Source organism: Callithrix jacchus, chromosome 12, assembly GCF_049354715.1.
Source record: "Callithrix jacchus isolate 240 chromosome 12, calJac240_pri, whole genome shotgun sequence".
Classification (NCBI taxonomy): domain Eukaryota; kingdom Metazoa; phylum Chordata; class Mammalia; order Primates; family Cebidae; genus Callithrix; species Callithrix jacchus.
The window spans coordinates 50,945,863-50,961,080 of NC_133513.1; the positions used below are offsets into that span (position 1 = coordinate 50,945,863).

Genomic DNA, 15,218 nt, shown 5'->3' on the forward strand with positions numbered 1-15,218 from the left:
CCAGGTCTGCCTGCAGCGTGCTCTGGGCTACGGGTCCCTCAGTCAGGCTGGATAATGAGAGCCGCGCTCTGACTGCAAATGCCCCTCCTGATCATTAGCGGGGACATGCGAAGGGGAGAGCAGACAGCATGACAGGCCCTGTTGTTGCAGGGTCAGCCTGCAGAGTGCTCAGAGAGAGCATCCCCAGCTCAGCAAGGGACTCGAAAGATAATTAACTGAGGGAATTGCTAGTCCTGGCCACGTGCTCCTTCTGAGACTGGCGCAGGTGGACTGGACAATCCCTTGGTGCTGGTGGCCTCCAGCAAGCCCATTCCTGCCCGTGACCCTGGGCTTCTGGTGGACCCAGCCTAGTGTCACTTGGCTCCAGGGTGGCTGGCCTGGGCTGGTTCTGTCCCCATCTTGGCTGAAACCACCAGCTCCGTGGGCCTTCCTGAGACCCCTATCCACCTCTGGTTTCTCTGGGTTTGCCCAACACTTTGGGTCAAGAAAGAGGGAAGGTGCTGAGCTCAGAATTTCTAACATTTTGCTAGATTTCTAGAACCTGAAGAAAAGCGGCCCCCACCAAAGTGACAAACTCAATGCTTTCAACCTGTTTGAGAGGGAGAAACAGGGCTCCCCACGAAGATGTAAAAACAGCTGCACCTTAGCAAACACAGCATCCTCATGGTTACAAAGGGCCTACCCCAGCGCCTGCCCCCATGGCACCTACCCACTTACCTGTGCGACAGAGTGGGTTTCATGGAGCTCATGGAGCTGAGGGGGGGCTGCATGGGGAGTTTCCCAGGGGGGTCACTCTGGCGGCTCTTCTGATGTCGGAGCAGCAGCAGGCGGCCGAGCTCTTCGCACCAGGAGGACAGCAGGGCTGCAGGAAGGACAGCACGGTCAGTGGGTGCTTGTTCATCACACCCTGCCACACCAAGATCCCTCCCCGCCCTTCCCAGACTGGGTGTTATCCATGCTGGCTTTGCTCCCAGATTCGTGCGACACCAGAAGACTCACTTGGTCTTCTTGGGAGGCCTCAGTGTTCTCAACTGTAAAATGGGACTGACACCCTTGTCATTAACAGCAGGTCAGAGGAGGGCCTGTTGTAATGGCCGCATTCAGGAAGTACTGGTTGGAGGCAGCAAAGAGGAGGAGAGTCAGGATGATGGGAGGGGTGGCAGAGATGGTACCAAGGGGAAACCGGAGGGGTGAGAGGGCCTGGCACAGACCATTAGTCAGGGCAAGCTCAGCAGCTGCCCGCCACCCCAGATCTCTCAGGGAAGCCCACCCCCTCGCACTTTGATCAGAGGCGAATCGTGGCTTCTCCCCATGGGTGGGTTCAAAAATCACAAGGTTTGAACAAAATCTGTAGCATTCTTAGAATCTGTTGACAACCCAGGAGTGTCTGCAGGGCTGTTCCTGAAACCCCTGCCCAGAAACTGCTCCCTAGCACACACCTCCTGGTTATACCCACAATTGGTTCCTGCTCTGCTGGGTACAAATGCGTGGGGAGACAAAGGGTATCCAGAGCAGAGGGTAGCTGGGGTGGTGGGGGGCCAAGCAGGAGATAGCTAGGGATGCCCAAGGCAGGAACCTGGAGCAGCCGTGCATGTCCAGGCTGAGAGAGCTCCACGTGAACTGGGAGCTGGGGAAAACTGCCTTTTTCTTTCATTGTTCACTGTCCCTATGTGGCCACAGGAGCCAAAAGCGCCCCCTAGGCCAGCGTGTCTCAGCTGGCCTGTCCTCCTGAAGCACATGACGAAGCTGGAAGGCTACACTCAGTCACCATGTTGCTGTTGGACTCCAGAAGCCCACAGACCCTCTCTGAGCCTGTTTGCCTGGAAGTAAAAAGGATAACGACTGGTGTCCTGGCTTCCTCCCAGGCTGCAGGGAGGGACAGAGGGGGAACTGCTGGGTCTGTGGGACTGCTGGATGAAGGGTGGCCACACCTCAGCTGAGGCCCTACTCCTGCTGAGTGATCTAAGTGTTCTGGAAGCAGTCAATGGGCAAGAGTGGCCAGGCATGTTTTGAATCACAACTGCTCAGCACGCGGCTGGGTGCAAAGCCGACTCTGCATTTCAAGGGGCTCCCATCTGGAGGCTGCACAACGTACTTCTGCACCCTTTTTTTCTCGACCATCCAGGACATCATTAGCTATTATTGTCCTCATTCTACAGATAAGCAGACAGGACCTGGGCAGGCAAAGCTGCTCACAGTAACCACAGCCAGAGTAGGCAGGAACAGAGACGGTGCTCCTGCCCTTGGCCCCATGCCCTGGTGGTAGAGCCCGAGGCTGGACCAGAAGGTGGGGAGGAGATGAAAGCCTTCAGAAGGCAAAATCCTAGGTGTTCATGGCCCACTAGCCCCTCTAACTCAATAAGAAACCCGAGGCGTCTTCTGTGTGACCATGTTCAGCTGGGAGTGGTGGAAGACACTCACATGCACGATGACAGGGAATGGCTGGGCAGATTGCCACCTCAAGCCACCCAGACAGGGTTCTGTCAGCCCAAAGCCCTGAGAAGACGCCAGAGCCACTTGCTTCATTTGCTCAGCTTGTGTGGTGCACAAAGATGTCCAACCAAGGAGGCAAGCAGGGACTATGGTTCCCAAGAGGGCCCCTGCTTCTCCCTCCAGGAGGGGGCCCAGTAGATGAGCTAAGTCTTAAAAGATGTCTGCCCCTCTGTGGGGTCACCTTGCTGCCACCCTCAAAGGGAGGACAGTATCAGAGAAGAGGCACTCTCCTCTGGCATGTACGTCTGCCCAGAAACTGGCGAATACCCCTATGGGGGCGTCCAGCACACATCTGCTGCAGCTGGAGAGGCAGCCTATTCGGGGAGGCCAGACAGACAAAAACCAGCCTCCAGCCCACTCCATCCTTCTCCCAGGCCCCTAGGTGCCGCCTCTTGTGCGGGGGCACTGGGCATCTGGAAACTCATTTGCACTCCAAGCACGAGGCCCGCTGGATCGCAGCAATGGAGGGATCGCTCCACTGCCAGCACAAAGGAAGACTGCAGATGGTGCCGCCTGCTGCCCACCCCACCCCTCCCAACCCTCGCTCCTCCTGGGGGCCAGCCCGCCATGCAGGGGGTGGAGGCACCACGGGGGAATCAGGGCTTTCCTCCAATGTCATGGGCCACCCCCTGCTCGGCCAAGGACAGCCCTTGTCCTCCTGTCCCTAGAGGAGTGGTTTCCATAAAGGGAATAAAGGCAGGCTGGCTGCGCGGCAGGGCCTGGCTGTACAGTCTGGCATGCCACAAACAGGCATGATATGTGGATCAGACAGCCACAAAGGCCATGCTCCTACAACCAAGAGGTGGTGAAAGGATGGGGAGGCACCGGCCCTCACCCCGAGGCTGGTGAGCACAGAGGCCATGCTGGCAGCCCCATGCAGGGTGGTGGACCTTGTGTATGTTCTCATAGTGCAAACCAACACAAGTTGTTCTGAGGAAAACGTGGCAACACATGGGAATTCGCAGCCAAAAAGGGAGTCTGGGCACTGTCAGAGAACCAGGAGGGCCGGCAGGAACAGACAGAGGCAGGCAGGGGATTACACAAGGACAGAGAGTGACACCAGCTGGGCGGGTGTCTGGATGTGCCTGGATCTTGGCCATCACTCACACATTCTGTACCGGGAACCCTGTCTGCTCTGATTAGGTGGGTCTGGCCTGCATGCCTCTCTGACCTGCATGCCTTTGGTCTGTGCATTTGCTAGGATAGCATAAATAGTCCCCGGGTGAGTGGGAGAGATGGGAGGACCTGGTGTGGCGTGCACAGAGCATACCAGGCAATGGGAGGGCAGTTTCAGTCCTAACTCGAGTCCCTGTCTGCTGCAGGGAAGGTCAGGAGTGCCTTCTGCCTGGTCAACCAACATGGCCAGCCTGTCCCTTCCCTTTGTCCTGTGGGCCCTACTTACCGGTGATAAGAGGGCTGGCCCCAAAGGCCCCTTTTCACACAGAGGGCTCCAATTTTCAAATTAAAACAGCAGCTAGAACTCAATGTCCCTTTCCTCATTTATAAATTACAGCGTGCTTAGGCCTAGGACAGCCTTGGCCAGTACATGTGACTGCCCTCTCCCACAGACAGGAAACGATTGGCCTCCTGCCTGGTGCTCCCACGGCCGGAGCCCCACGTACACATCACTTGCACAGCTGTCGATGAATGCCATTAGACCCACAGCCACCCTCCAAGGGGCTAAGCAATTGGCAGTGAGATATTCCAAAGCCTGCCAAGGGGTGTGGAGAGGAATTGTAGCTCCACTGTGCAAACTTTCTGGGCTCCTTCCAATCTGGGGTGTCAACATGGGGAGGCCTTCTGCCTGTCAGGAACCAAGAAGCAGGGGCTGGGCATGATGGCTCACAGCTATAATCACAGCACATTGGGAGGCTGAGGCGGGCAGATCACTTGAGGTCAGGAGTCCGAGACTAACCTGGCTAATGTAGTGAAATGCTGTCTCTACTAAAAATACAAAAATTAGCCAGGCGTGGTAGCCGGCACTTGTAATCTCAGCTACTCAGGAGGCTGAGGCAGAAGAATTGCTCGAACTCGGAAGGTGGAGGCTGCAGTGATCTGAGATTGCGCCACTGCCCTCCAGCCTGGGCAACAGAGAGAGACTCCATTCCCCCCAAAAAAAGAAAGAAAAAAGAAAAGAAACGAAGAAGTGGGAGGGTCTATTGGGAGCAGAAGTTCAGCCACAGAAAGGGGGTCGGGGTCAGGAGGGGGCCTGTAGAGCTGGCTACAGGAGACCCATGGGACCACCCCCTCCTGGAGCTGACGGTGTGGTTATGGCAGTACCCACTGCCCCTTTCCTCCAGCAAGATCTCTGATGGAAAAGTGCCTTCCTTGGGGGAGGAGAAACAGAGGCACAACCAGCTGGAAATGCATTTCTTCTGACCCCTAAACAAATCCCCTCCCTGCCATCACTCAAGGCAGCAGGTTCTTAACAAGCAGGTGCTGAGCTGGGTGCAGGTACCCCAGAAACTGTGCTCTCAGACTCCTCACCAAGCCCCCATCCCCTGTCATCCTCTCCAGCCTGTCCAGGAGCTGGTGCCAAGGACCTTGGGGCCTTCTAGCTCACTTCGTGGTGACCACAGCTGGGGCTGGGACAGCACCAGGGAATCGCCCCAGACCCCAATTGCCAATGCTGAGCCTTAATCCAGATTTCTAAGCACCCCTCAAGTGTCTCAGCGTAAAACGTGCAAGCATGCACCACCCCATCCATCTAAAGTGAACCCACTGGGCTCCCCCATCTCTCCAAACTGCATCCTTGTAACCAGACTCTCTCACCTCAATCCATTCTCACCTTCGGTATCAAGGTGTTCACTCACTCACCCAACCTTCATTCAACAAATGGCTGCTGAGCACCTCCTGTGTGCTGGTGGTACTGCGGTGAAGCAGGTGAGGCCGTCGTCCCTGCTGAACCCTCTCATGGCCCCCACCACTGAGTCCAAACCACTTAAGATGACATGCAAAACTCCACAGGCTGGGAGGAAGCCTCGGCGCCCATCTCTCCTGACCTCAGCAGGCAGCTGCCACCCTGTGGTTCAGGGCAAGGGACTCTGAAAGTCTGGATTCGAAACCTTATTATTCCCTTCACAGCTATGTGACCTTGGGCAAATGACACAACCTCTCTGGGCTTCAGTTTATCTGCCAAATGTTAATGCTTACTCCTTAGGGTTATTGTGCTTTTTATTTATATTTTTTGAGACAGTCTTTCTCTGTTGCCCAGGCTGGAGTAGAGTAGCTCGATCCTGGCTCACTGCAACCTCTGCCTCCTGTGTTCAAGCCATTCTTGTGCCTCAGCATCCTGAGTAGCTGGGACTACAACTGTGTGTCACCCTGCCCTGCTAATTTTTTTAATGTGTGTATATTTTGGTAGAGACAGTTTTGCCATGTTGGCCAGGCTGGTTTTGAACCCTTGGCCTCAAGCAATCTGCTCACCTTGGCCTCCTAAAGTACTGAGATTTCAAGCGTGAGCCACTAAGCCCGGCCTTATCATATTATTGAATGACATTAACACCTACAAAATGTTTAAAAGCATCTGGCATGCAGTTAGCACAAAGTACTCGTCAGCGCTATGTGTGCTCTGCTTGTAGCAGGCAAGAGTCTTCCAGAGAGGTGGTGGTCTCTTATTCGTAAGCCCCCTCTGCCCAGCAGGCTCCAGGCCCACCTCTCAATGCGCCGGCCCCAAAAGACACCTCATAATTTCATGCCTTTCCTTACAGAGCTTGCACTTCTTCAAGGCTCATCTCTAAGGATGCTTCCTCCAGCTTGCCATCTATACAATGGGATTAACAGGAGCTGCCTACTTCATAGAGTGGATATGGAGTGTAAATTAGTGTTGCCAACCAATCCCAGTGGTATCGAAGCAGAAGGCAGAAAGTGTGCAGAGTGGGCAGAGGGCCAAGGACCGTCTCCAATCCCTGCAACCCCATACTCACCTCTGCATCCCGTAACACTGGGAGAGCTGCCGAGGCATAGCCTGAAACATACCCACAAGACCTGATCCCAGTTATCCCTGTTACTGTGTAACACCTTGAGTAAGAGACTTAATCTTCCTGCACTTCAGTTTCCTCATCTCCTACGGCAGCCATACAGATGGGACTGCGTTACCTCCATGAAGCATGGCGGGGAACAGGCACACAGTGTTCGGTACACCACAGCAGGCCTTACTGCCTCAGTCAGCAGAGAAGTGACCAACAAGATGGTCCTGGGACCCTGCATCTCTGCTTCTGATCACGGAGCAGAGGGCAAGACAAGGGCCTGGGCAGGCATGAAGCTCCAGAAGTTCATGGAGATGGTGAGGGCCCTGAGCAGGTGAGCAGGCCTGCGTGCTCATTCAGCACACACGTTCCCCTGCCTCCCTCCGAGCTGCCTAAGGGTAGAATGAGGACATCGAGTGTCCTACTCTGAGACACAGGAAGCAAAAATCAATTCCCAATTTGGAGGCAGCTGTGCCTCTGCTTCAGCTGGTGGCAAGGCGCCGGTGGCCCTGGAGGGAAGGCATTCCTTCTTCTTTCCCTAGGGCACCCCATGGGTCTCCCACAGCAGCCCTCAATAGTGGCCATCTTTTGTGGGGGTAGTGGGGACAGTTCCCCAGAATCCAGAACAGCCCAAAACATAGGCCCAGCATCCCCCTTGACCCCCTCTAGGACCTTGTCTTTTAGTAGCCAAGATCTAGACAGTCACGGCCACATACACAGGGAGGCAGCAGCCCTGAAGGGCCAGCAGAAGACACAGCTGACCTCATGCTCCTGCTGCCTGTGCTAGTCATTGTAGCTTCTCCAGGAAGCCACGGGGACACCAGGGTTCCCGCTCCACACCAGCTGTGACTTAACCAAGATCACCTACAAGAAGCACGCGTCCTACAGTGGTGCTGCGCCACGGTGTGATTGGCGGTGTGTTGTTCTTTTTTAGTGGTATATAAAATAATGTGGTGTGTGACCAGGAGTGGCACTTTCTATAAACAGGACCCAGTGGATATGTCTAAAGGTTCTGCCCCAGCTGTGACCAAGGATGCTATGGCGAAGGCAGCACCAGCGTCAGCCAGTGACTCTGTGGTCACTCATCTGAAACAGAAATGAAAGTGAATGAGCACTGGCTGAGGATCAGGAGGGAACCAGGGAGGAGGGAACTGAGGAGGAGCCAACTTCCCAACATCTGCTTCCCATAGACCTTTACAGCAACTGCCCTACAGCCAGCAGCCCCCATACCGTCTGTCCTTTAGGGGGAAGAAATAAAACCAGATGTCGGGTAAGGCAGGCCTGAATAGAGAGCCAGGGACAGCTCGTCCTGGCTTGCTCAGGCGTGCCCTTGCAAGGGCAATGACGGGCCCTGTATTTGCCCCTGTACCTGTAGCTCCCAGCAGCACAGAGGCCCAGGACTGGCTGACCAAATAAGGAGGCAGGAGGCAGGAGGAGTGCAGCCCTACTTCAGCAATCGCATGGGTGCCAGGTGAGGAGGTTTGGAATGCACTGTCCAGACAAGGCCAAGTGACTAGCCTTTGTTAGCATCGATTGGGTCAGGTGTCGGAGCATCAAAGGGAGCAGGCACACTCACCTGGGCACGTGGGAAAGGCTTCACCCCCATCAGACTGCACTTGGCTTGCAAAGGAGCAAGAAAGCAGAGGGCAGCCATGGTAGCCACAGGGAAAGAGGTGCTCCTGGTGGAGCCAGGTAGGGGGAGGTGTGGACAGCGAGAGAGCTGGGACGCTTGCTCCCGGTAAGAGCTGGCAGTCAGGAAGGGATAAGAGCAGCAGTGGGGCGCAGGGGGAAGCTGGGAGGGATGAAAGGACATCTGGAGGAGGGAACAGAGGCCTGGATGTACAGCTGGGCAGGAGAGTCATCGAACGCACAGCAGACTGGGGAAGCCACATGCAAAATGAAACAAAGGCCTAAGTATCAAAGAGCATCTGAGCAGCTAAAAGGCTGCTGGAGAATAGAGGAAGTGTGTGTGGGGGTAGTGGGGCTTGGGAGGGGTACTTCTGAGACCCAGGAGACCCCCAAGGATGGGGCAGCACACAGAGCGGCCCAGGAAGATGCTGCGAAGCAGAGGCAGTGTCTTGAAGCAGGGCCCTCTCATCCTCAAACCAAACCCTGGCAGGTGGCAAGAGGGGTTCATTATTCCAATAAAAGTATGAACGATACATTTTCAGATGCTTCCCTCCCATGAGCTTACAAAAGGCCACACAAGACCCTCTGAGGCGGCAGCAGCAGTGAGAGCGATGCCACTCTCCAGTGGGGAAGGCTGGGTATGGGAGCTGCAGGGACTTGCCTGGTGAGTCAGGGGTAGGAGAGCCAGGCCCCCACACTGGACCCCTTCAGCCCACCTCCTCTTTCCTCTCTGACATGTCCCAAGTTCCTGCTCCCACATCCACTGGTATCCCAGGGAGGACCTCAAGCTGCCTCAGGAAGACGGGCCCCTCCCTGTCCCACCACTGGTTCTCACATCCTAATGATTTCTGCAGTCTGCTCCCTTTGCTCCTTGCCTGCTCCAACCCAGTCACCTTCTGCAGCCCTGCTGGTGCTCCCCTGAATTATGACAACAGCAGCCCATCATTCATCTCGGTCTCCAAACCTGCCTCCTGCCAACCTACCCTCTGCAAGGCGGTCAGAGGACTTTTTCCACCCATGCATTCTGATCACCTCTTTTTAAACTGTGTCCCCAGAGGCTGCACAGGGCCAGGTAGATGGTGGATGCTTGATGGATGCCGACAGGAGACTTGGGCCGAGCTACCCAGGGGGATGCTGTGGTGTTCTGTAGGGACAGCATGAGCCCCTGGGGCCACAATGGGATTCGGGGGCTTTACTTCTGCAACCCTGGCACCCAGCACAATGTTTAGCACATGCTATGCAGCCAACACTGACATGAATCACAGCTAGAAATAACCCAATAAGCCAAGACGACTGGGAGGGAAGGACAGACACTATCAACAATCGGAGCAGTATCTGTGACCTGGTGCCCAGTGGCCTTTAAACCCACCAGCAACTCCCCATTCCGAGGGGCAGGAGACCAGCTTCATAAACAGGGCTCTGAAAGGAATCCTATCAGGGATGTGTCCAGAGACTGGTGCTGTCCTCAAATAAAACCTACAGCTGAGTCACGTGATACCGGTTTTGTGACATGCACAGCCACCCCAGTCACGGGGAACAGAAGGTAAGCCGTTTACAGCAGCCACTGTACATACAGTGTGGGGGCCAGCCACAGCCTTGCTTGTCCTCTGCTCAGGGGCCGGCGGTGCTGTTCATGTTAGTGAGATGTTCCCAAGCATCTCACCTGGGCCTCTCTGGAGAGGGTGCAGCTCCTCCTGCTCCTGGGCCCAGCCCAGGCCACGCCCCCCATCCTCACAGCTCCTCCTCTTTCAGCTCCCAACCCCGACCCAGGAAGCCTGGGAGTTCAAGGCAGTGGGGTTTCCTGAATATCTGTAGGACCCTGGGTTCTGTAGCCATGCCCAGAAAAGAAGGGGAGGTGAGGGCTCAGGAGGGGCGAGAGAGTGCCGCAGATACAGGGGTTTGAGTCAACACAGGCCCAGGCTCCTCAGCTCATCTCTAAAATGGATAGACACTAAGAGGAACTGCTCCTGCTCACTGGCCTGGTGTGCGGAACCACGAGGTGAAGGAAGGACTCGCGCTTTGTCACCACATAGGAGAGATGGCCAATCTCACACCAGAGTCCCACCTAGAAACCGAAATCAGCCTCCTGCCTCCAGGAGGCAGAGTGACCAAGAATACAAGCTCTGGAGCCAGGCCCCAAGCTCAGCCACGTAGCAGCTGTGTGGTCTTGGGTAAGTTACTTTAGCTCTCCGTGCTTTCGTCTTCCGTTCTGTAAAATGGGGATAAGTAGCACCTACCACCTAAATTACCGCAAGGATTAAATATGTTAGTATACACAGAATGTTGATACAATCCCAGGCATGTAGAAAGCATTACATGGGAATAAACCGTTAGCAGTGTTGCTGTAGTATATGTGTTCCCTTGGGATGGAGAGGCTGCGCCATCTCCCCATCTAAGTACTGTATGAAATTGCTCAAATACAATTTCTCTCACCCATCTCCAAGATCATGCAGATGCTCAAGAATGCCCAGCCTCACACCGCTCATTCATACTGGGTGCTCCCTGGTGCAGACAGTATTCCCTCCCCTGCAGCTGGGTGCTCCCTTGCATCCATCTGTGTCCACATCCAGACACCCTAGGCCCTCACAGAGCCGCCACGACAGCCACTTGCTTCTGACTCCGCTCTCAGGCCCAGCAGTGCCAGGAGGCTGGTCTAGCCAGACCCCTTCCTCTTGTGGAGTGTGTGCATGCAGGGGCTAGAGGGATTTTGCAGCTGTCCTCTCCAAAATGGGAGGTCTCGGCAGTGGGCAGAGCCCCAGCCCCTCCTCAGCCCCATCCCACTGTGTCAAGGAGGAGGTGGGAGGCAGGCAGGATCTGGGATTGCTGCTCTGATTGCTTTGCTCAATGCAGGAATGAGTGGTCTGACTTGTCAGCCCTGAGAACAGAACTGGGCACAGAATTGTGACTCTGCCTGGCTGGAGGCTAGGGCTCTGGGGCCAGACTTCCTGCCTGTAGACCCACCACTGCTTGGGTGCCCCAGAAATAGGAAAAGGGGCCCCCTCCCTGCCAGCTCTTGGGTCATCTCCTCCCAGGAGGAAACAGCACAGGAAGTACATGACCACAGAGACTCACAGTCCTTGGGCCAGGGGCAGTGACTGCTGGGCCCAGGAGACCAGGGTTGGCTCTAGCGAGGTCACCGCACTATCAGTGCAGCCTTGGGGCCGTGTGGGTGCTTCTGGAAGATGGGGCATCCCTTCTGCCCCGGCTCACCCTGCTGTGGGTGATGAGGATCTAACAGGGCCGTGGGAACACACAGACAACCTCTTTGTTCTCCCAGCCATGTGGTTCTTCCTGCCATTCAAACCTTCCAAGACCCAACTAGGACCCTGCCCATGATGATACTACCTGTATTTTACAAAGGGGAAATTGGGGCCCAAGAAGAGGTGATTCAGTCACTCCACAGGACAAAGGTCCCGCCCACTGCTGGTACAGGAAGGCCACCCTTTCATGCCCATAATTCTGTGACATCACGTTTGAGAGCAGGCATGTCCCCAAGAGACAGCTCTGCCCCACCCGCCTGCCTCCCACTCTTAAAACTTAGTGCCAACCCCAGCTTCTTGAACCTACTGTGTGACTGTGGGCAACTTCCTCCCCTCTCTGGGCCACATGTATAAGACAGGGGATGGCACTGCTCTCTGAAGGCTGTGGTCCCCTAAATCAGCCCTGGCCTCCAAGCAGAGTCATGTTTCTCAGAGCCCACGCCAGTCTCCCAGCTCTTCTCAATCCAGCAGGTGCTGTGGGATGAGCGGTGTGTCTGCACACGTGGAGTGGACTGCCTCTCCATCCTGCTGGCGGCGGTTACAGATGGAAGGGGCTCCAGCGAGCTCACCGTGCCGAGCTGCTCCATTGATCAGGGCTGAAGCCCAGAGAGGAAAGTGGATTCACTGAGGTCAGACAGGTGATGCATGCAGGACTGAGGGTGACGGGGCCTCAGGAGAGCAGACGGGTGGGGAGCACCCTGCAGTCTCAGCCGCCCTTCTCCTTGGTTATAGAAAACATCAGTTTTGGGATGTGTTGTGAGGTGGAGTGTGGTGGCTCTGACAGCTGGTCCCTGGAATCTAAATCAGACAGGTTTTCCTTGGGGGAAAAATCTCACTCTCCTGCAGACTGATAGCATTGCTGCCTCAGCACTGAGCTGAACTGAGTTTCGGCTGCTCCTGGTTTTCCTAGATCACTCCCACGTTCTGCTCCCCAAGCCTCCATCACGATCACTTGCGGGTAAGAAAGGCAAAAAAAGGAGTTGTCTGCTGCTGCCTGGGCTGCAGGTAACCCTATCCAGGTCTGCCACCCCAACCCCTGGTCCCCACACACGCTCAGGCCCTGCGCATAGTGGGGACCGGCTAGTTCGGTGGTGCAGCTGGCTCAGGATGTGCAGGCAGGCCCCCAGCACGGCCCACCGCACCCAGCCCTACCTGCTTCCCTGTGCTGGGCAGGTCCTGCCGTCTCAGGTCCTGTGGTCCAGTCTGGCCTGAGAGAGGGCCTCCGGCCTGCCCCTCCCTCTAGGAACACTCCTCACACACACCCGCCCCCTGTCCCCAAGGGCTTCCTGGGTTGGCAGGAGCTGGGAACTGGGAGCCTCAAGGCGTGTGAACTCACCCTGGGAACTGAACTCCAGGGAACCTTGGAGCAGCCAGGGCTAGTTTTGTCAGGGCTGTTTCCCAAACCGGTTTGGCCATGCCCCACCCAGTGGAGGCTGGGCAGGAAGCATGGACCCAGGACAGACGCCATACTAAAACCCCAGCCCAGAAATTCCCTGCCACTTCACACTGTCACCTCTAACCCAGGTGCCATCAAAGACACCCCAAAAGAAGCTCAAGAGGGTGTTGTCCACAGAAAGGGAATGCCCCTTTCCTTTTGGAGGTACCCCAATAAACGCTTCTGCAAAGTGACCCCTTAGTCCTACCGTGCACTTTCAGCTGAGAACTGCTCACAGGAGATATCACCATGTACTGTGCCCTTTCGAGGAGTTCGCTCGCTCACACTTCCTCATTTCTCAGACCCTCACAGGCCCCCCCGGGAGGTCACAGGTCACAGCTCCTATATTGGAGAACTAGATACTCTGCCGCAGCGCACTCCTGAGTGTGTGGCAGGCCAGGGCCAAGGCTGGCCTCCGTCATCTTACCCTAGGGATAAAAATTTGCTGGTGGCAGGGCAAGGGTGGAGGAGCTCTAGACCACCTCAGTGGGAAATTAGGCAGCGCTAATAGCAAAGCAAGCATGCTGGAGAGGGGAGAGGTGCCCCGGGGGGAGGGGGTGGCTATAGTCCCCACATTCAGGACCCCAGCAACAGACCTCAGTCCTCCCGTCCCCAGCAATAGATTGAGGCCAAGAGGTATCCAATAATGCACTGGTGCCCATGGTGAGGCGTGACTGCCAAGAGCCTCTCAACCTCCATTTTGCCCCCAAGGACTGCTGGGCAGAACAGAGGCGAGCCCAGAGGCAAGGTGGCAAAGGTCAGTCCATGCAGGGAGGTAAGGAGGCAGTCTCCAGGCTGGCCTGGGCCTACACTCCCAGTGCATCTGCAAGGTGAGAACTGAGCCACACCCAGCAGGCCCTGGAAGCAGGAGCTTGCACTCCAGCTCTCATTCCAGCAGGAGCCACTCCAAGCGGGTGCTTTCCATTCTGCACGTAGTCCTTCCTCGGGGCTAAACACCACTGCCCGTTGCTGGCTCTCAAGGAGTTGGAAGGGTAAGGAGGGGCTATGGGAATCAATTTCTTCCCTGCATACTTTACTTTTCTGAGAAGGTTCCCCTCCTTACCCTTCCCAACTGGGTACAGGCACTTTAGCTGCGTCCTCTCCCACCCAGCATAAGGAGGAATGGTTGGAGTGAGGCTGGGCCCTTCCTAGGGTCAAAAAGACCCTGGGGTCTACACATCATGGCTGTCTGGCCTTCATGGATGGCAAGAGATCATGACTTTGAGCACTGAGAGGCCTTGTTGTTTCCTCCCTCGATTTGACCTGGGTCCTTAGTGTCCAATTCTAAGCCCTTGGTTTTTCCTACTGGTGTCAACCCCCAGTACTCCTCAAGTGGTTTGATTCCACCCAGCCTGTGCTCATGAAACCAGAGTATAGACTTTGTCCTGGCGGCCCAGTGCTGTGGGGAGGTAGTTATCCTAAGGCTAAGGCATCACTGTTTCTTATAAAGAAAACACCTGGAAAGCTTCCCAGACCTGAAGCGGGAGGAAGGGGATATATGCCATGATAACAAGGGGCAAGAGAAGGATTGGGGTGGGCTGTGCTTTGCTGGGTGATCCTACTGACCAGACCCCCACCATCTCACCTCCAACCATTTGCACCCCTCACTCCACCCACCCTTCCCTGCTTACCCTGTGCCTCATTGACTTGGTTAACTGCCAAGACTCCCAGGTTCCCGATGCAAGAAACGCAGAAGGCGATTCCCTCCTCCAACTCTGAGCTAGTGCTCCTAAGGTCTAAACCCAGTAAAGACTGGAGCTACAAGGCCGGGCTCCACGCCAGCTGCGCCCACTCTGGAAACAGGTGTTGTAAGCGCCTGTCTCCGCCACTGCGCAGGCACATGCAGTGGTACTTAGGTGCTCCCTCCTGACCCCGTGCTACGGGAGATGACAACCTGCAGGTGGGTTCTCTATCCAAAACCCGTGGTAGGGTTTTCCCTCTTATCCATTCATCCAGCAGGAGCAGCTGATGGCTGGCATATTACATGTTTCTTCTTGACTTCCAAATCGGGCATTCCATTTCTTTTCTAAGAAACCCGAGTGTGGAGGCTTGACAGCCCTGGAAATCACCCATGCCTGGCTGTTATTAACCCTGTCCAAGTGCCCAGTAGATTGCCCAGTGGATGTCCACTGGCTGGCCAAACACCAGACTGGCCTCCGTTCATCGCTCTGGGCCCTCCTTCCTAGCTGCAGGGGTCCCGTACATTCTGGAGAATACATGTCGCTCTTTTAGCATGCCAGCTACTGGTTTTAGTCGTGTACAAGCACACGCCGTTCAAGACGACCTGAGATAGGGACTGAATTTATAGAACACTGAGGGGAGGGAGGAAATGAGAGGGAGTATCTCTTTTTGTAGAAGATTCTTTACCTGATGAAATGGTTCTCTGTGAGGTTTCTTTAAATATCCAGTTGCCTTGTTGCAATGAAAATCAGA

The 15,218-nt window shown here is 55.5% G+C and overlaps 1 protein-coding gene across 17 annotated transcripts in view; it reads right to left on the bottom strand.

Moving 5' to 3' along the window:
* The window catches only part of ZMIZ1 (zinc finger MIZ-type containing 1), a 241,271-nt gene that overhangs the window by 34,869 nt on the left and 191,184 nt on the right, over positions 1-15,218 (bottom strand). For 16 of the 17 annotated variants that reach the window (XM_078345481.1, XM_035267860.3, XM_078345479.1 and 13 more), the window contains one exon: positions 718-862. In XM_078345481.1, coding sequence (XP_078201607.1) covers positions 718-862 — 145 coding nt within the window. Of the gene's footprint in view, positions 1-717; positions 863-12,502; positions 12,697-15,218 lie in introns of those variants that run through there. The other variant, XM_078345482.1, reaches the window with a different exon arrangement.